The sequence below is a fragment of the Prinia subflava genome, chromosome 8 (genome assembly GCF_021018805.1).
Source record: "Prinia subflava isolate CZ2003 ecotype Zambia chromosome 8, Cam_Psub_1.2, whole genome shotgun sequence".
NCBI classification, from domain to species: Eukaryota; Metazoa; Chordata; class Aves; order Passeriformes; family Cisticolidae; genus Prinia; species Prinia subflava.
The window spans coordinates 16,773,631-16,795,125 of NC_086254.1; the positions used below are offsets into that span (position 1 = coordinate 16,773,631).

Below are 21,495 nucleotides of genomic sequence, written 5' to 3' on the forward strand. Positions count from 1 at the left end.
CCCCCGGCTCCGGGGCAGGGAGGGAGAGCAGCTCCTCGGCAGCTCCCTCTCAGCATGTGCCCACATCTCCCTGACAGCACAGGGCGGGCTCTGCTCTCCAGAATGAATCCCTGAAATGCTGGGAGGGCTCCCCCTCCAGCCACAAAGCCGTGCTAATCCCCACCTCCCCTCTCCCTCAGCCAGGAAGCCCCCAGGAGCTGCTGGGGACTACGTGCTGCTCAAAACTTCAGCTGCACCTGGTGTTCTAACTTCACCTGCTCTCCAGCTCTGTGTGCTGTCCTCACTGCACACTTTAGACCCTTTTCAACCTTCCTTTTCAACCTCTTCTTAGCATGGAATCCCAGAATGGTTTGGGTTGAAAGGGGCCTTAAAACCCATCCAGTGCCACCCCTGCCATGGGCAAGGACACCTTCCACTGGCCCAGGTGGCTCCAAGCCCCTGGCCTTGAAGCCAAACTTCTCTAGACCTGATCACAGTAAAGCTCAAACTCCTCCCTTCACCTTCTGCCTGGGACAGCTGCAGGTGCTCACACCGAGGAACAGGGCAGGGAACAGGATCCAGACACAATTACAACAGACAGAAGGTACCAGCAGGGCGAGATTCCCCGTGTGAGGAGATGGGAGAGCGGGAAGCAGAAGCAATCTGCCCTACACAGCAGCTTTTCAGATTGAGAGGGTAAGACAGGGAAAAAAGGGAAGGAAGGAAATAGGAAAATAAAGACAACCTGAGTCCAGCCCCAGGCGTCCTCCTGCTGGCACGAGAGCCCCACTGCCTGTGCAGAAGCTCAGAATGGGTCTCATGCCAAGATCCTCTAGTCCCTACTCATTTCTCCTGTCAGACCTTCCTCAGACAGATCACTGACACAACAGGATTGTTTTTCCTTATCCCTCCCTTTCTCCCAAGTGTTTCTCCTCTCCCCACCCGCTGATCCTTTCCCACCCCGCCTCTCCCAGGTCCCTCATGGGCAGCACCAGTCCTTGCAGCAGACAGCAGCTCACACAGAGCTCTACACTCACCCAACCTCAGGGGTTCCTGCTTGGGTTTAATACTCCCCTGCTGAGGACAGAACAGATTGAAGATGGCACCCGTGCTCCTCTTGGGAATCACTAGCTGGAAGCTGGGCTTATTCCCCATCTTGCTGAGGCAACAACGGCCACTAAGATGCTGGAACTAAGCTGTACTGCAAGGGTGCACATGCCAGAGATCCTCAGGGCCTTGGCTGAATCTCAGGCCTTGAACAGGATGGCATGCAGGCTCCAAGCCACCCAAGGCTCCTTGCACAGTGCCCAGCCAGCCTCACATGAGGGACAGACACAGCATGCGGGATTTGAGTCACAGTTCCCCTAAAGCGAGGGCAGGTCTCCAGCCACCAGCTTCCCCTCCACTGTTGGTTTCCCTGTGAGTGGGATCCCCGAGGACACATGCACAGATCCCAGCACGGGGCACTCGTGGTGCACAAGTCTGTCTGTCTGTCCTGCCACTCGTGCTCACAGAGCTCCACGTGTGCACACAGGCAAGGACAGGGACTGACACTCCTGCAGCCAGGTGCCCACCATGCAGCCACAGTGTCCCTGGCCATGCACACACATCCCAGTCATGCATGAGCACCAGGACATGCAGAACTGTCCCTGGCCATGCACACACATCCCAGTCATGCATGAACACCAGGACATGCAGAACTGCCCCTGGCCATGCACACACATCCCAGTCATGCATGAACACCAGGACATGCAGAACTGTCCCTGGCCATGCACACTCCCCACTCATGCAGGAGCACCTGGACATGCAGGATTGTCCCTGTCCATGCACACACAAATCCCAGTCATGCATGAACACCAGGACATGCAGAACTGTCCCTGGCCATGCACACACATCCCAGTCATGCAACAGCACCTGGACATGCAGAACTGTCCCTGGCCATGCACACACCCCACTCGTGCAGGAGCACCTGGACATGCAGGATTGTCCCTGTCCATGCACACACATCGCAGTCATGCAACAGCACCAGGACATGCAGAACTGTCCCTGTCCATGCACACTCCCCACTCGTGCAGGAGCACCTGGACATGCAGGACCGTGTCCCCTGTGCAGTCGGGCAGCCACAGGCTCTCCCCATGCAGGCACACGATGACACAGGCACAAACCACGGGCCGTTCCCACTCTGGTGGCACGTCCCCCAGGGCTCCCATGCACCAGCAGGACACGTGCCCAGGCGTCCCCTGCGCTCATGCTGGGACACTCAGCTCTGGCCGTGCCCCCACGCCTGCCCGGCACGTGCCCACTCCCACGCGTGCAGGCAGGGCCCTGCTCCCCTCCCTTACATTTCACCGTGATCTGGGCCACGGCTTCGATGACTCCCAGGCTGGACATGGCCACGCAGGTGTAGTTGGCGGAGTCCTTGACGTCCGTGAGCTCCAGGACGTTCCTGCCCACGGGCATGTCATCCTCGGGCGTCAGGTCCTCTGCTCCCTGCATCCACTTCACGTAGGGCATGGGGGACCCCACGGCCACGCAGGTGATGTTGACGTTGCCCCCGGGCATGATTTCATGGCTGACAGGGAGGATGGAGAAGCGAGGGGCCACACGGCGAACTGTGGACGAGACGCACAGAGGTAACAAAAAAACAAAACGGAAAACCAAAGCAAAACAAACGAACGAACAAAAAAACAAAGAGGAAAAAAAAACCAAAAAAAAAACAAAAAAAAGGAAAGAAAAAGAAAGGAGAAAAAGAAAAAAGAATAAAAGATAATTTAAATATAGATGGGGTTTGTCATCGTTTACTTTCTTCCTTCATTAAAAACAAAACAAAAAACCAAAGAACTTAAATCAAAAACCAAAACCAAAAAAATAAACTCCAAATAAATTTGTACTTCACAAACAATATATAGAATATAGACATAAAAGCGATATTTCATAGCAACAGGGTTCCATTGATCAAGATTAGACCCATCACAGCACAGATAAATACACAAAAATTTATTAGCAATTTCTCATCTTTACTGGCAAGAGCTGGCATGGCGAGCGCCCAAACTTCTCCTCCGTGGCCGCTGGGGCCCCCAGCTCCCCGCTCCACACCCCGGGAACCTGCTCCTCCCTCTCCCAGTGGGCTCTGAGTCCTGGTCCCCTCCTCCGAGGGACGGCCACCACCGCCCGGCGTGGTCCAGGTCCCCCTCCGGAGAGGGGCCCTCTCCCACCCGGGGCTGCTGCAGAGGTGGGCTGGGGGCCAGGAGAAGGTTGGGATGGAGATGGAAACTTCTCAACATTTTGCCTTGTTGGACCGAGAGAATTCAACAAAGAGAGAAGTATCACATCCCCAAATTCCAGACGCTCCACTTGAGAAGTGAAAGGCAAAAGGATAAACGAGGGAGGAGAGGGAGTCCCCGGAGTGGGACAGAATTTAGTTGGTGTCTGCGTGTGAGAAGCGTCCAGGGGAACACAGCCCCCCTGGAGCGAGAGAGAGTGTGGAAAAGATGAGAAACTCTAATGAAATTTTTGTGGTTTTCGGGTATAGAAACCCTAACGAAGCCTCTTTAAGATCTGACACGGTTCCATCGATAGATGCAGCTCTCAGAGTCACAAACATCATGCAAAATAGGTAAAAAAGAGAGAGAGAGTGAGAGAGAGAGAAAGAGAGAAAGAGAGAGGAAAATGCAGAGAAATATAATTTCTGGGCGGCAGCAAATGCCCACATGGATACTGGATAGAAAGTGAGCGACAGAGAAAGGAAGGAAGACCAGGAGAAGGAGAACAAGAGGGGAAGGGAGAAAGAAGAGAGAGAGAGAGGGAGGGGAGGGGGAAACCCACTTTAATGCTGCATACTTTTTCTAGCTGATGTGACTCAATGTGGTGGCTCACATTGTCACATCTCAGCCCTGGCGGAATAATAAATAGAATAGAATTAATAAGAAAAACAAGGTAATGAAACTTTTAACGTTGAGAAAACAGTGACATGTTCTGTGCATCTCCTTAGCAGAGAGGTGGATGCAGCTTCCAGACCTTACACAGGAAGAACATGGACGCAAAGGGGAGGCTGTGGTTTCCTTGGCTCCATTTTCTGAGCTACCTGGGCTGCCTGGAGGGATGGTGGGTGCCCTTCCTGAAGGGGGAAGCAGGGGAATGGACAAAGGGGGACGTGTGTGGATCAGAGAGGGCCTAGGGAGGGGCTGACGGTGGGGTCTCATCCCACAAGGAAGACAAAAGGATACAGGACCCGGGGAAAATGCAGGAACTGCAGCAGCTGGAGGGGTGCAGGAGTGCAGGAGTCCTCCAGCCTCAGGACAGCCGTGCAGGAACTGCCACAGGCGGGGTGTGCGAGGGGCAGGGGGGTGCAGAGTGCTGGGGGGCTGAGAACTCCCTGTTCCTGCTGTCTGCTCCCAGGTAACCTCTGCACAACCTCTCCAAAGCTGGGTGGCCTTGCCTCATGCCAAAGCAAAGCACAGCAGAGCTGAGCCTGCTGTTGTCCCTCCCAGTGCCTTCAGATGGCCCCTGGAACTGTCTTGGGGCTTGCTGGTATTTATCTTCCAGCTTTGTGGATCTTTTCCAAGGGGAAGGGCACTGCCAGCAGAGAAAGAGGCTGTTTTGCTGTTTAGTGGGGCTTTGGCAAACAAAAGCCAACTGCAGCCCCTGCATCGTCCTGCAAGGTGACAAGGGACATTGTCACAGCCAGGTCTGCTCTCCCCATCGGGCTGTCAGACTCTTTTCTGGGGGACCAGTAGCCAGGAACCAGCACTGGGAGGCAAGGAAGAGAAGACTCCCAGACTGGTGGCTTTAGGAGCTCCGAGCTGGCAAAGGGGAGTTCCTGCATGCAGGGGTTTGCAGAGAGAACGGGAGCATGCCCTCAGCTGGGAGAAGGACGGGGATGTGGAGGGAGGGGCTGCAAACTCACCTGGCCACTGACACTAGAAGATGATTTTCTACCTGCAGAAAGCTGTAGGCGGGTACCATGGTGTTTGTTCCACCTCAGGCACCAGCACTGGCTCAAAGGACCTGCAAACTGCTCCTTGCTCCCTCCTGCCATTACGGAGAACACTCAGCCCTAGCCAGGAGGTCCATCCCTGTTTCCTGCTCCATCCTGCTTCCCACTGCTTCCAGAGGTACCACACGTCAGAAAATGGAGCCAGGTGGAAACCACACCTGTCACAGTCTGAGACAAGATGGAGAGAACTCGGAAAGAAACAAGTGGGGTCAACATGCAGACAGATCTGGGGTGGGGATGACTCTTCTGAGGGGGGCTGGTATGTGACCTTCTGGAGAGGGGAGGGAAGGTGGGAAAGGTGAGGAGGAATGGGGAGACACATCTGGACAAGATCAGGTCAGCAAACAGCATCAACAGCAACAAACAACGGCAGGTGGGATGCAAACACTGAGTTGTCATGGGAACAGAACAAGACAATTAATCCAAACCGAAGCTAATTGCAAAGAAATGAAACCCAACTGAAAGAGAAAGGGGAAAAAAAAAAGAAAAGAAAAGAAGAAGAAAAAGAAAGAACAAACCAGAATTTAATAACTGAAAAGCATCATCTGATGTAGGGCGGAGTGCTGAGAATCGGAGTCTGAAGGGACCTGTCTGTTCTTGGCTGTGGTTTTGGGCAGGGAAGGAGAAATCCACTCACAAAACACAAGCTCAGGGGCTGCACAGAGCACGTTCCCAAAAAGTGCAGAGCAGCCCTGCCCTCCTCCTGACAGCTCCCAGGGGTGCAGGTCAGCCCTGGGGTCTCAGGGATCCTTACTGTGGGCTGGTTTATGGCATTTGTCACCCTCCAAGGGAAGCATCCAGCACCTCTGGGTGCCAGCTCTCAGCACCATCCGTTCCACAAGGAGGGAGAATTTGGATTAGGGCTGATATGAGCCCAAAACGGGCAGCATCATGTCCTTGGTGCATCCTGGTTTAAAAAAAACTAGACTCTCCTGTGTGCACAGATATACCAACATCCACACACTGATCTAGGGTGGGAAAAGAGCTCCAGGTAAATGATGGGGACCTCAGAGAGTCCCCTGGATACAGCCCTGCAATGGCTCAGGGCTGTGACAACCACAATAGGTGCAGAGTTCATCTCTGGCTACCCAGAGCCATCAGGCTGCTGTTTATTTTAATTGCCACAACATTTACATTTGGCTGGAGACAGGGAATTTGTCAAGCTGAGAACCTCTGGGTCAGCCTTTAGGTCAAGGCCCAGGAGGAGGAGAGACGTGGTGAAAAGGAAGCTGGAGATAGGAATCAAGACCAATTTCAGCTCTGGGTCCAGCTCCACAGCAGCTAAAGGAGGGAATTTTACAGAAAAAAAAATCGGGTGAAGAGATTCCTTCCATTTTTGCTATCCAACAGTTTCAAAGGATTGGGAAGAACAGAACTCCCTCTCTGGAAAGGAAACATTGGGATGGGGCAGTCAGGGCTCTGCTTTATGGGCACTTGTCTAATATTACTTTTCCCAGTTTCTGGTACAAGAAGGACCTTCCCTGAGTTCCAGGGGTGTTTGGTTTCCAGGACAGCTTTGCCAGACCCTGCATGCGTACATGGATGTGCATGCTCCATGTGCAACAGCTCCCCACAGACACACACAAGCAGGCACACACAAACAGACATTGTCCATGGCCAAAAAACTCCCAGGAGCTTTTTTTCAAACAAGGATACAGCTTGTTACGGATAGAACCAGATTCCAGGACCGGAGCTGGATGTTTGGGATGCAATTAAATTATTTCAATGCAGAGAAGCCATTTCAGAGGCACAGGAAAATTTCTTAAGTGCAGTTAGTTACGAGCCTGTTTAATTGTTGGATAAGCATTTCACACTGCAAATCTGCACCCCAAATCTTGCTCTTTTTTAGCAGCAGAACAGATCCATAACTTTTCACACCCTTGGGAAGCCAATTGGTTTTGTTGCTGCTCACGGAGGCAGAGGTTGACCCAGTTTGTGTTCTGTGAGTGGCATTTTTGGCTTTTTTGGTCCCAATCAGCATGGCTCAGGTTCCCCACCACCACTCAGGGTCCACAAGGTGAGAGGTGTTTTTGCAAGATCTACAGACCTGATGGGGAGAGACACTGGGAGATCCAGGGTTGACTTTTGCAACACCGGAATCATTGCTTAAAATGTGTTCCCAGCAGTGGTGCTGCTAATGAGAGAAACCTGAGGACCAACCAGTTTGTGCTGAGGAACCCCACCAGCTGCTCTTTTAAAGCCCCTTCCAGATTATCTCAGAGAGAAAAAATGTTGGAGGAGGAGCGAGGTGGGGAGAGGAGAATGTCCTGGACAAGAACATGTCACTTCAAACCCCGATTCACATTAAACCAACTCAAAGAGAAACGCATCTTATACCTTAAAGAAGAAATTAATTGAAAAAGTAAACAAAAGAAAGTGAAGTGACTGGTTGAAAGCACCAAACAAAACCAAATGGTATTAAACATTTTGACACTCAGCAAGCTGCTGCTCCAAATGAGGTGAGAAGGCGGACATTATTGGCCATTTTGGGGAGACAGGAGTCATTCCGTCTTGCTCCAAAATGAGGAGGGGTAGGGGAAAGGGTGCCAAAATAATGTGCAGCCTCTACATTATTAGTGAAGCTTAGATTACACCTGTCCTCCCCTCCCAAATGTGGTGTGTCCCTGCCCTGCGTGTCCGTGCAGCCGCCTCTGCCTCCTCCCTGCCCTGGTCCAATTCCAGGCTCGTTCCGCTGGGGCGAGACCTTGGTGGGGTTTGGATTTCCGACCCCCGGCCCTCCTCCTCCTGCCCATCTCCTTCCTCATTTCCTTCACAGTAAATAAAGTAAATGCGTAAATAGGTAGATAAATAAAGAATGAGACCAAGGCTTGGATTTGGTCTGGAGGAAATCCATTACCTTCCCAATAATTGTTACTTTTCACTTAAAAAACCACATTAGCTGAGCAACAGGCTGGCTGAACATCTCTGGTCTTTTGCAATTTTCTTTTTCTGTTGTTTTTTACAGGATTGAACAGAAAATAATCAGAATCCAATTGCTTTTCAAGCAGCTCTGTAATTTTAAACACAGACTTGACTGTTTTAGTTTTTGTTATTTTAATTTGACAAGGTGTAATCTAATTTTTTCCCCTAAAACAAAGAGAACAGCGATGCAAAAGGTGTAAGAGACACAGGCAGGCAGAGATTTCGAGATCAGTACAGCACAGTGTTCCTGCAAAGTGCCCTCTATAGAGAGATAGTCATGTATATATACATAAATATATACACAGTTTGGATTTTTTTTTTGGTTGGTTTTTTTTGGGGGGTGGCTTTTTGTATCCATTTCCATTTCCTGATACCCTTGAGAAATCCTTCTGCAGAAACACAGTGAAGTTTTTGTTTGCTTTGTTTGGTTTGGAACTAGAATTTCAGAGCTGAGGACACCCCAAACATGGACAGGGCGCTCCCCCACCCACAGAAGTGCTAAAATAACCCTTAAAAAATCATCCCAGAACTCTCAATCCCTCAATTTTAGCACCTGGAAACTGGGCACTGCAGAGGCAGCTGTACAACCCAGTGGTGGTTCTGCCTCCCTCCTTCTCCATTAAAGAATTTATCAATCTAGTCTAAAAAGGTATTAAAATTCCTACAGTTTAAAATACCAATGACTGTTTTGACCTTGTGGCTATTTGTTAAATCTCTAGTGCATGTGGAATTATTTCCTTCAACCTCTAAATGGGGACTGAAAGGGAAAAGCTCAGCAATGGTTCCACCTGGAACCAACCAGCAGCTCTGGTCTGATGGTCAAATTACTCATGTGCCACTTAACCCAGGCTACAGGCTAAATTATTGCTTAAATTAGTCACATTTTAATCTATTTTGAAGCTTTATTTCCTGAGGTGCTCGGCACACTATCTCTGCCCTTTCTGTGGGTTTTATTTTAATTGATTTCCACTAGTTCAGCTCTTACATGTTTTGCCCTGGCCTGGTTTCAACTTTGGTCTCTCAATGAGCTGAGGTTTTCCAGAGAGCCTTGGGAATTGCTGGGAATGTTCTCAGCAGGACCTGGGCTGCAGAACCTGGCTGGGGGTGACAAAGCTTGTGCTGATGGTGACACACAGCAAAGGCAGGGCCTGAGCAGGCACTGGGCTGCTTTAAATGCCTGCTGAGCCATTTACAGCTCCCTGGGCTGGAAAAGAGCAAAGCCACACGAAGCTGGAGCAGAGAGCAGGAAGGATTATCCCTGCAGCATCCCAACTGCTGCCTTTTGTACCTCCCAACAGGGCCCCACTGTGTGAAAAAGGGGAAAATTCAACCATGACAAGGTCTGCAGCAGCAGCAGCTCTGCACGCTCGGGGATCTGAGCCCACGTGCCTCATCCTCCTTCCCCTTGGGACACGGACCAGCACAGGGACACGAGGTCCTGACACACAGGGCTCCATCCCAGCCCGCAGCTGGATTCTGGGATCAAACCAGAGCCACCTACAGCTTCCCAAATTAAGAGGAGAGCTGCAAAGTGCTCCTTTTCCAGGGGGCAAACCAGCCCTGGTCACAGGTCCTGGCTGAAGGGACACAGGTCCTGCCTGAGGGGACACAGGTCCTGCCTGAGGGGACACAGGTCCTGCCTGAGGGGACACCTGCCCTTGCTGGGGTAACGCCTGAGCCCCCCCCATGGCCCCTGATTACTGACAAAAACACCACAGAGTGCTCTGGGCTGGAAGGGACCTTAAAGCCCATCCAGTCCCACCCTGCCGTGGGCAGGGGCACCTTCCACTGTCCCAGGGACACCTCCCACTGTCCCAGGCTGCTCCAAGCCCTGTCTAACCTGGCCCTGGACACGTCCAGGGATGGGGCAGCCTCTCAAACACCACCACGGGCAGACAGCTCTTGATTTCCAGGATTCTGAATCCATCCTTTCCTGCAATCACTGTGGGCCACAAGTTTGATGGCATTTGCATCCCTAGGGATACCAAGAAGCATCCAAGGAGACTTTTGAAAGCCAGGTGAGCTGTGTGGCTCCCACAAAAACTGGGATTCCCCCCGAGGTGCTGGCTTGCCCCTAGAACTACATCTGTCTTTTCACTGACCACAGGTGGACCCTGGACAGGTGGCTCAGCCTAAACTGCCACACACCTGGGCTGGTGGGGTCCCCTCACCTGTTCTGGCCTGCTTTTGTGGTCTCCAGAAAGATGCTTCTGCCTCTGACCTTGGGCATCCCCTGTCAGCACTCTGTTATTTTGGACCATGGCATGATCTGACCTATAAAAACACACGAGGCAAACCCTTCACCAATAATTTCAAGACAATGCCCATGGTTTGGGCTGGAAGGACCTTAAAGCCCATCCTGTTCTCACAGGACACCTTCCACTAGACCAGGTTGCTCAGAGACTTTAGCAAACCACACAACCTCTTCTAGCCAGGTATCAAATCTCTATTTCCTCACCCAGTGTCATTCCAGCCTATCATGATTTCACCCCATTTAGCTTTAGTTTATTTTGTTGATATCATTATCATTACTATTATTTTTGTTGGCTCTTAAGGAAGAATTTAATCTTCAAGCCTTCTCAGATCACAAGAGATTCTTAGCAGCAGCAGTGCAGTTTGGCCATGTTAGAAATACTTTATAAAAGAGAAAATAAACAAATAAAAAATAATGGTGTATAAATCCCTTTTTAATTGCACCTAAATCCTGAAACTCAAACTCCTAGTCATGAAGGAAAATCCTGTAATTAGGAGTGATTACCACCTTTTAGTCCTAGGCAGGAGGGAGGTGAGATGGGAAAACCTCGTTTCAAATGCTATTCCTTTTTTTTAATAGAACAAGCATTTTTTTTCTTTTTTTTCTTTCTTTAAAAAGAGCCTTGGGACTGGGGGATGTTTTTTGGCTATTGTTAGCATCCAAGGCAGAAGAGCCACAGCTGGTCTCTTCCCAGAGAACTGTCAAGAGCGCAGCATTTGGGAGTGGTACCCTGGTCCCTGCGGGGAGGGGGGAGACTCGGAAGGGGAGGGGAGAATACCAGCACTGAGGGTCCGAGCACTGAAATCTCAGCATTTTAAGAAAAAAGAGAAGGACAGACAGAGAGAAAGAGAGAGAGAGAGAAAGAGAGAGACAGATAACTGTGTCAATACTGCACTGGATTTCTCAAAAATCACACAGCTTTAATACCTGTGCCCTAGGAAAGCCACTCCTTTGGTAGCTGACTGAGAGGTGAGGACTGGCGGGCAGAGGGAAAGGCATAGCCAGGGACAGGGCTGGCATTCGGTCTGCACAGGGAAGCACCAAGCACCACTGGTACCACTGACACACTGCACACCCCCTGTTCACCCTCCCATGTGCCTCACCCGCTCGGGATGCACACATGGGAGGCAACAGGAGCTTCTGGGGGACAAACAGGGAGATGAGAAGAGGGAAAAGAGGCATTTTCAGCACCAATGTCACTGGCCAGATTGCTGGTTGCTGTTTGCAGTAGCTGCAGCTGCCAGATGTGCCCAGCACTGCTCCAGTGCCTGCACAGCTGCACTTCTCCTCCCACGCTCCTTCAGGAAGGAGGCTCTGCCTTGGCTGTGCCTGCACCAGGCAGCAATGGATCAATCACAGGGAAGGGAGCAGGACAATGGGGACAGGCAGAGCCAGGAGGCCGCTGCCCAGCTGCCCTTCCCTCCCAGCACTCCCAGCACGAGGTGGAACCTCCTCCTCTGCCAGGCTCTGCCTGGAGCTGGGGCACTGCCTGCCACGGGCTCTCCACGCACTCGTGGGTGCTCCAGGAGAGAACAGGGTGGGATTTGGGAACTGCAGGAAGCTCTGTCAGTGCTGGGCTGACAGCCCCTGCTCCTGGTGTTACTGGAGGGAACTGGGCAGTGACCAGTGAAGGAGCTCCCGTGGCTGGGGAAGCCCTCAGAGCAGGGTCAGGGCTTTCCTTTGTGTGCAGGAGGTGGAACAAGAGCCACACCTCAAGAAATAAATAAGCAATAACATGACCCAGGGTCTGCTCTAACTCTTGGAATGACCCCCTGGGTTCTCACCATCTTTTCCACTTCCCAGATCCCTCCCTCCCCCAAAACAAAGGCTTGTCCCAAATAGCAGGGCTTCCATGGACAGGCGTTAGAGCTGTGTGACTCTTTTCCTCCTGGAGGGATTGAGGAGTTCGGTTACCACCGGGTGGGCAGGAACACTGGCTTCTCACAATGCGTTTGGAATAAACTACAGCACAGCATAACCAATCAAAACAGAAACAGGAAATCAAGAGAAAGCAAAAAACCCAACAGAACCAAAAATTTGGAAAGTAAGAGTAAATCCACTTCAAAGAAACCAGAATTGTATAACGAAAAGAAACTATACATATTTATATATCGAAAAAATAATTCATAATTAATTTAAAAAGTGGCATGCAAAGAAGATTGTTACATTCTCCTATCATGCATCAGGCCCAATGTCCAAACGGCAAGGTAACCATGACGACAAAAAAGTGCAAGAACTCAGCAACATTACCAAAGGATGCATAGAGAGGCCCACAATGCAACTCAACTCATCTCCGTGAGACCCGGGAACGCGCGGGTCTCGCTCATCTTAAAGATTTCTTGCTTTTTCTCTTTTCATTTTTAAATTTTTTTTTTCATTTTTTTTTCTCTTACGAATGTAAAAATGTGGGTAAAGAAAGTAAAAAAGAAAAAAACCACACCAACCTTCTCGTAGCTCTGAGGGATGTTAAGGGGGTTTGATGCGGAACACAATGACATGAGGAGAAGAGAAAAATAGGGGAAACACAGAGAGAGTAAAAAAAGGCCTTCTCAAGGCTGTCAGCTGCAAATTGATTGATTTTTTTTTTCTCTTAACCAAAATAAAAAGAAAGGAAAAAAAATGAAGATAGTAACGACCCTCTTTCCTGCCTTCCTAACGCTCCCCCTCCCATCCCTTTAAGCCCAACCAGTCTCGGCAGGGAGGCCAGGCTGGGAGCAATCCTGGCTCAGAATCAGCCCCCTCGGGGGTGCTGACCCCAGGCAGGATTCTCCCTCCCTGCATCCTTGTGCTCCTCGGAGAAGGGGAGCGGAGCCCGCCCGGGCAGAGCAGCCCCCGGGAGCAGCCCCGGGCCCCGCTGCCCGCGCTCCCCCCAGCCCCACACCCAGCCCTGCTCACTCTGACTCCACCATGGGACCGAATAAGGAAAAAAGAAATAATTAGAAGAAGGAAAAGAAAAGCAAAACCAAACCAAACCATTTCCTTGCAATGTTCAAACTTACAACTCCTATCCCAGGTGGTCTATAGAGACAAGCATGTTATGGGAGAAACAAGTCAATTGGAAACACAAGAGTGCTCGAGACTCTTTTAAAACAAAAAAACGGGAAGAAAAATGTGCATGAACGCTCCCTCCCACCAAAGCAAATCCATTTCAGAAATTTGTTACCTTTCCACGATATTAACACACAAGAAACAAGGAATTAAACAGCATGAAAAACACCCAAACCACAGGCCGAGCTGGCACACGCTGCTTTCTGCACTCTCGGCAGGTTAGTGCTGGGCTGCAGGCAGGCCCAGGGACACTCGGGCTAACTGGGGTAGAACAGGGCCACCACCTGCAGCCCTCTCATCCAGGTGTGGAGACAACACCGTGTTACAGCCTTTGTCTCCTGGGCAGTTTCCGAGTGGCCAGAAAAGTAGAGGAAATTTATAAACAAAACAATAATGAAAAATCCCCACATTTTTCCTGTTTCTTTTCTTTTTAGGTTTTTTTTGAAAAAGAACCCAAACCATTCCAGCTAAGCTGTCTGCAATGGATTCAGCCCTGAATTAGCATTGGATCCAGATTTACATTCCCAAAAGCAGAATTTTGGGGCCCAGGCGACAGGGCAAATTTCAAACGCAATTTTCCAGCTGGCCACAAAAGGCTATTTAAAAATTTAGCTTGGAAACATTAAATTATTAAAAGCCTTCTCTCCATGTGCATGTGATTTAGTGAGCGTGAGACACGAGAGAGAGAGAAAGAGAGAGAGAAAGGAGTGCACACAGGAGCATGGCTCTGCATTGGACTGCAGATTAACGTGAGTGTAGGTGGGAGGCGCCTCCTCTGTCGATGGGATGGAAATGGGAACAGTTTGCTGGGATGTAACTTTTCTTTTTTCCTCCCAATGGTATTTTTCCATTTTTTTTTTTTTTTTTTTTTTTAAATCGAGAAGGACCAGCCCTGCTCTCTCATTACCATAAGGGCTTTTGCTGTGGAAAGATGTTAAACCAAAGCTACACACAAAACATTAGAGGTCAGCGAGATTAAAGGAAGAGGAGGTGGAGAAGCTGCTGGCCCACGGGGTGGGAGATGTGAGGGGCAGCAGCAGAAGCCAATGCCCAGTTCCCTGTGCGGGGTGAAGGGGTGGCACTGAGGCAGGGAGGGCTGCGGTGTCCCCAGCTCTGTCCCCAGCTCTGTGCCCAGCTCTGTGCCCAAGGGCCCAGGGACAAATTGCTGCCGGCAGAGGGAAAAGCAGCCGGGATGGAGGGGAGCAGTGACAACGCAGTGACCCTCCTGCTGCAGGCAGGGGGCTCCAGGGACACCGAGCTCCGTGCAGGGGGCTGGGAGGGCTCTCCCCTCCTGTCACACCCACAGCAGCAGGAGGGAAAGCACCGCGCTTCCAGAGAGCCGGGGAGAACAGGGCAGCCGGCGTCCCTGCAGCCACAGCGATTCCCCCGGCTGCGGATCTGGGGAGCACCCCCGGGTCACACCTGGCCGCGGGTGTGGGGAGCCCTGCCCGAGCTGTGGGGAGCCCTGCAGGGCTGTGGGGAGCCCTGCCGGGCTATGGGGAGCCCTGCCGGGCCGTGGGGAGCCCTGCCCGGGCCGTGGGGAGCCCTGACGGGCTGTGGGGAGCCCTGACGGGCTATGGGGAGCCCTGCCCGGGCTGTGGGGAGCCCTGCCGGGCCGTGGGGAGCCCTGCCCGGGCCGTGGGGAGCCCTGCCCGGGCCGTGGGGAGCCCTGCCCGGCTGTGGGGAGCCCTGCAGGGCCGTGGGGAGCCCTGCCCGGGCCGTGGGGAGCCCTGCCCGGGCTGTGGGAGCCCTGCCCGGGCTGTGGGGAGCCCTGCCCGGGCTATGGGGAGCCCTGCCCGGGCTGTGGGAGCCCTGCCCGGGCCGTGGGGAGCCCTGCCCGGGCTGTGGGGAGCCCTGCCCGGGCTGTGGGAGCCCTGCCCGGGCCGTGGGGAGCCCTGCCCGGGCTATGGGGAGCCCTGCCCGGGCTGTGGGGAGCCCTGCCCGGGCTGTGGGGAGCCCTGCCCGGGCTGTGGGAGCCCTGCCCGGGCTGTGGGGAGCCCTGCCCGGGCCGTGGGGAGCCCTGCCGGGCTGTGGGGAGCCCTGCCAGGCCGTGGGGAGCCCTGCCCGGGCTGTGGGAGCCCTGCCCGGGCTATGGGGAGCCCTGCCCGGGCTATGGGGAGCCCTGCCCGGGAAGGAGGGCACTGCTGAGGGGTGAGGGCCGGGCAGGGGGCCGGGGAGGAGCCCAGAGGAGCCCAGAGGAGCCCGGAGGGGCTGAGTGCCAGTGAGCCGCTGTGCTCCCTACCTCTCACGTAAAGGTTTGCGGGGGACGAGTAGCGCACCCCGGCGCTGTTGCTGGCCACGCACTCGTACTTGCCCTGGTCCGTCTCCTCGCTGCTCTCGATCTGCAGCCCACCTGTGAGGGGACAAGAGACGGCAGCACAGACACATCGTCACCGCTCTGCTGGCCGGGCAGGGCCCGCAGCCCCGGGGTTTCTGTCCTCCCCCCGGGCTGGGAGCTCGGAGCCTCTGCGGGCTCAGGGCTGGGGCTCCACACGGACACAGCGCGAGCAGAAAATTTAATCCCCCCTCTGTAGTCAGCGCTGCTCTTTGTCCTGAACTCATCAGCAAAAGCACCAAGTTTTGTGGCTTCTGCAATGCAGGCGTTCTGCACCAGAACTCCCGAAATCAGCCTCAATAATCCATATTACTGTGATCCCCAGAAATCCATCAGCAGCCAGTTGACTTTCCCTTACTCAATTTGAAGCAGTGACCATAAAAGTGAAAGGCTTTGTCACCCACTGCCTGGGGAATTTCTATCACTGCTGCCTTTGTTTCGTGCCCAATACCAGCTCCTCAGGAAGCCTACGGGAGATAAGAGTCCCTGTGAAGAACACCTCACTGATAGTAAATATTCCCCAGGGAGAACCCTGTAAATACTGCATTGGAACTTCAAAATTGCCTGCATGGTTTACATCATCTGGGCCAAAAGGATTAAGGTTTTTCTTAAACTTGTATATTATTGCAGGCTACAAGAATATACCCAGAGCCCAAACTAAAGATTCCTGTCAGCAAATATGCAGAGAGATGCAGCATGGAACTACATGGAAGAAAATTGCCTCATTTACCTCAGAAGGCTTCATCCCTGCAAAACTCCAGTTAAAATACATACTACATAAATAATTCAACAGGCTCTCCAATGTTTTATGTATTAGGAGTACATGATTATACTACAGATATGGACAGAGCTCACATGTGGTAAGATTCTTAACTCCCATCTCTGGAAAAAAACCCCACCTAAATACGAAAACCAAACAATTCCAGCTCAGTGTAATAGTATTGATAAAATCTTAAGTGAGAGGAGTGCAAATGAGATCATTGTTGGTTGCAGATACAGCCTTTTCAGGAAGGAAAAAGCAGTGTGCTCACAGAGGACACAGAGCTCACGTTCCTCTGCGTGTGCGTGGGTGGGAGCGATGCTGGTGGGGGGACGTGGGGCTGGGAGAGGATTTGGGACAGGGCTGGGGTGTGAGTGCAATTCCCCACAGCATCCCCTGTGCCTGCAGGCTCCCAAAGGCAGAACTGAGGGAATTAAACCCCAAACCCCCCCACCCAGGCCAGTAAACCAAACAAAATCCATTCCAAAGCATCTACGAGTATTTCAGCACAACAAGAGTTAAAACCCAAACTGGCTGGAGCTTCCCACTGAGCACCCAGCTGAGCATATTTCATATGGAATTACAGCTCCAGCTCCGCTGTTGGAGAGCTCCACTTGGGTGGAAAGCTGGCTGGTGAGTTTTGTCAGAAATTTCTGGTAATTTGGACAAATCTGTGGGTTGTTTCCATTGGTTCCAGATCTATTTTCTGTGCTGCTCATGAGCATCACTGGTCTGAGAGTACCCAGGGGAGATGAAGCTGCCCTCCAGAGCAGGAAGGGAACCAAGGACTGCAGTGGGCAGCTTTCCCTGGGGAAAAGGGACTCACCCTCCCTCCCTGCCCACTCCTCACCCCTGCCGGTCAAGGCAATGGCAGAAATGAGGCTGCAGAGAGGGTGAGGAGTGTTCAGCACTTGTCAGGAGCCAACAGAGATGATGTGTGAAAACGTAAATCTCACCTACAGCACCTCCTGTTACTTTTACCAGCAGAGAATTACGGAATTTTAAATGTGCCAGTGGAGATAAAACCAAAGCAGGGTCTTCCAAGGGGTGCACACCCAATTCCTCCTGCCTTTCAGCTTGAGATCAATTTCTGACTCCATTAAAGAGACAGTGCAGAAGCTACTTACCGTGGATCTTTCCCAGAGAAACCTAAAGGTAAGAGAGTGGGGAGGAGGTGGAAAGAGGCTCTGGAGCCAAACAAATGAGTAGGCTGAGATGGTAAGTGCTGAAGATCTGCCTGAGCAAAGGACTGCAAAACTCTCATCACCATCAGCAGCTCGGGAGCACTTTGCACCAATCAAGAGAAAGTCCTAAGTATTTACCAGGCTTTGATAGCATTTAATGCTCGAGATAAACTTCAGTCCTTCATAGTCCTGGAGAGATTAGCTCTTAAAACTCTGCCATAAATCTGAGGCAGCGCAGCCGGAGATGTTATTAGAATAACAGTATCAGTATTACCAAGTGCACCCAGCAAACAAAAAAGGACATTATAACCATAGATAAAATAAAGACAGGTATAAAAAAGAAATATCTAGAGGTGAAGCAGGACAAGAAAACATAACAACAACACGAATCTGTATTGAGCAGAGGGCAATGAAACGGGATCTGTGTGGAGAGAAGTGTTTGGAGAGTGGGTGAGTGAGTGAGCTGGGGGTGTCTTACCTCGGATCGGTGTACCTTCTGCAAAGAAAACAAAGAAAATGAGTGAAATGACTGCAAAACCCCAAACACCTGCACTGCCTGTGGGAAAAGGACCTGAGTCAAGGAAGACAGTTCCCAGTAGGAAACTTCTTGGTCTATCTCATCTTAAATTACAGGGCACTGAAGAGGGCTTGGGGGACTTTAGGTGGGGTGTCCTTTGAGGCAGCCCAATGAGCTGGCTCTTTGCAGAGCCTCTGTGGCTCTTGGCTTCAGAAGGCTTGAGACTGGCTCCATTTTGTTGTAGGAATGTAAAGGAAACCCCTCAGGCTCTCAGCTAACATCACTGTTTGCCACTCACTGAACACATGATGACCCTGCATTTGCCTTCACCACTCCTGGGGACAGGGCTGGCATCAGGGCTGTGTCAGCCCAGGCAGGGAGAGGGACACGTGGGTGCCCTGCACCACATTAAGCTGCAGGTTTGATCCCACCTTGGCTAGCAAATCCCCAGCTCCAAACTTTAGCTCTTGGCACAGATGTGTGAGGAGTTCAGTGCTTGTCCTGCTCAGGACCTCTGGCCATCCCTCAGGGCTCTGCACAGGGACTGAGGCAGGTCTGGGCATGAAGAGGTGCCAGGGCTACCTGGTACCTCCTGCACGGCTCTGGAGCCACCCTGATGCAGCAAGGAGGGGCTGTGTGGAGAGAAGAGCCCTGATGCTCCTGCCTGCTGCTGCCTCTCCCTCGGGTTATTTTATCCCAGGCCCCTCCTGCTGTCTCTCAGTGCCCAGCCTCGGGCAGGGTTCCCAGGTGGGAGGGAGTGACAGTCAGGGGTAATCCCCATCTGACCTCCTGAGGCTGCAACCAAACCATCTTCCTTTGAAAACACGGCAGGTCCTTTTGCTCACAGTGGCATTCAAAACTTATCAGAGAAGGGGGTTTAGCTGGTGGGTTTTTACCCCAATCCTGAGAACAGGGCAGATCCCGCAGTGCCAAGTATTGCCTCTCCCTAGGGAGAGATGCACGAGCTCCTCTGCAATGGTGACACTGCTGCCACTCTGCAGCACTCCCAGCCAGGGCTGTAGAGCACATTAAATGACAAATATCAGCCTCTCACCCTCTTCTCTCCCCTGGGGAGGAACAGCAGAGTTATGATCCTGCTTTACACACAGGGAAACTGAGGTGGAGGTGAAGCAACTTGCCCAAGGTCACGGAGGGAAGACTGTGGCAGAGGCAAGAACAGGAGTCAAAGCCTCCTCCGTGCCAATCTTCTGCCTTAATCACCAAAAAACCCTTCCCTCCTTATCCTTCAGCCCTGCTCATCCCTCTGCTGCGGTTCAATCCTCCATTCTCAGGATAGAAGGTAAAAATATAGAGATACTAATTAGAGTTCACCTTTATTTTTCAAAGGAGCTAAGGGAACAGAGGCATTATAGTGTTAGGGATTAGACTCTAGTTAGACTCAGCTTCTAGTTGTGAGGTTAGGTTATTAGCTAGAGAAAAGTTAGCAACTAGTTAGGGTTAGGAACTAGCTAAGGTTAATGAAGCAGGTTGTTAGCTCTCAGAACAAAGGTTGGAGAGACAGCGCTTGGAAGAGGTGGGGGAGCATGGACTTGGGCAAACCCCCACCCAGGAGGTGGCAGGAAGGTTTAAAAAGCAAGAGAGAGAGAGAAAGCAGCAAAAGGTTATAGATCAATTCAGTGGAAATAAAAACAGCCTCTGATATGTCCTTCTGTCTCAAACTTGGAGTGAAAATCTGCCATCTGTGGCACCAATATGGAACAAGGCTAATAGGAAGAGGGTAGAGGAGGGGAAGAGATCCCAACATCACCCATGGCTCAAAAGCTTCTCCTTGGCTAAGCCTGGCAGTTTCCTGCAAAAGTTCACTCTAATTGACAGCAGAAACATGCTGGAAGTTAGAGCTGTGCAAGCCCAGACACAACATTAGCGTTACCTCTTGTGTCACTGCAGTTTGTCACTCCCTGCTCCCTGAGCACCAGCACTGCCCTGGGAAGGGGCTGCCAGCAGCTCTGGGGACAGCCTGGCTGGGGACAGGGCTCTGGGCGAGCAGGCAGTGCCACCCTGGGCTCCCCAGCCCTAACTGGGGCACACGGGGAGGGGCAGGACAGCTTTGGGACGATGCCCCACACCCGAATTTGAGCCACAGGAGCTCGAGCTGCACTTTGGGTGGGGGCACAGACACAGATGGGAGATTTTCACTGTTGGAGTTTCACATCTAACCAGCTCCATCTTCAACACAGGGGCAGCAGGAGGGGGCTGGAAGGGGATATCCACTCGATTAATTATTCTGAAGAACACTGACAGGTCCTGGAGGGTTTGATATGGGCTCATGGGGGTGCAGGGGAGGCACCTGCAGTCATACCTGCATTGCCTGGTGTCCTGTACTAGGCACAAGCACGTGCACAATCTGCCAGGGTCTAGGGCAGAGAGGGGACCAGCTTTGCGGGAGGACTGCAGGAGGAAGAGCTCACACTGGATGCTGACTTTTGGAGTGAAAAGCTGTTTTTGAGATGCTACGTGCTGACTTCTCACTCTGCCTTGCACAGCCTCCCTGGATCTCCAGATCTGCCTATTTAGGGCAAATTTTGAGGCTGCACGAGCCCAGATGGCCAGCCTGGGGTTTAGCAGCAGAGGCAAAAGGCAGCTTAAAGGCCTTGCCTCTGGATTATAAAGGCCCAAGGTGGTGCCAGGCAGAATTCCCCGTGCAGGTGTCCCCCTCTGTCACTGGGGATGGGGTCTGCTCTCCCACCATGCCTTCCCCTGGTTTCCCACATGCCAAGCTGCCCACGGATTCTCTGAGCCTGGGGAAGAGGAGAGGAGGACAGTCACCATTGCCATGGCAATGACAGAAAACACATCCCCACCTTCTGTCAGGCCACGTGTGGGAACATGTGTGTGCTGAGCTGCTCTCCCCAGGGCTGGAGCAGCTTTCTGCTCCACACACCCAGGCAGTGCTCGGGCTCTGTGCTGCAGGGACGTGACAGCAGCGCTGGGGACAGGTCCTGCCTTCCCGGGGCTCTTCCCTTCCCCAGCCCTGCCATTCACAGCTGCACTCTGGAAATGCTGCACCCCCAGTTCTCCTCCTCAAAATGCCAATAACCCCGTTAGATGTGAAACTCCAAGAGCTCCTGCAGGTGTGAACACAATTATCACAGTTCCAGGGTACAAGCTATTGTGTAATTGGGGAATTCCAGGACAACTGTTGCTAAGATACCAAAAAAAAAATCTATCCAATGTTAGGAGGTTCATATTTAGCTGTTATCTCTTTATACATATAAATTAATTAGAATTATTATTACTATTCCTTTTTTTTGTAGCCTGCAATACCCCTGCAGAAATTAATTTAGAGGGCAGAACATCCCTACTGAAAGAGTTAGTAGAAGAAATGCAGAGCATGCCTCTCAAGAAGCTGTTACAAAGGAATTAGTTTAAAGGGCAAGGGTTACAAATCTGCACATTAGCAGGTTTGGGGTTTTTTGGTTTGATTTTAAATTTTTTTTTTAAATTGAACAAACTTACCAAAGGTCTCTGAATGTTAAATA

General features: G+C 51.8%; 1 protein-coding gene across 8 annotated transcripts in view; it reads right to left on the reverse strand.

The window, feature by feature from the left end:
• The window catches only part of PTPRS (protein tyrosine phosphatase receptor type S), a 142,044-nt gene that overhangs the window by 42,657 nt on the left and 77,892 nt on the right, over positions 1–21,495 (reverse strand). For all 8 annotated transcript variants that reach the window (XM_063403602.1, XM_063403603.1, XM_063403601.1 and 5 more), the window contains 2 exons: positions 15,442–15,552; positions 2,322–2,591 (listed from right to left, as the gene is read on the reverse strand). In XM_063403602.1, the coding sequence (XP_063259672.1) occupies positions 2,322–2,591; positions 15,442–15,552 (381 nt within the window). The remainder of the gene's footprint in view (positions 1–2,321; positions 2,592–15,441; positions 15,553–21,495) is intronic.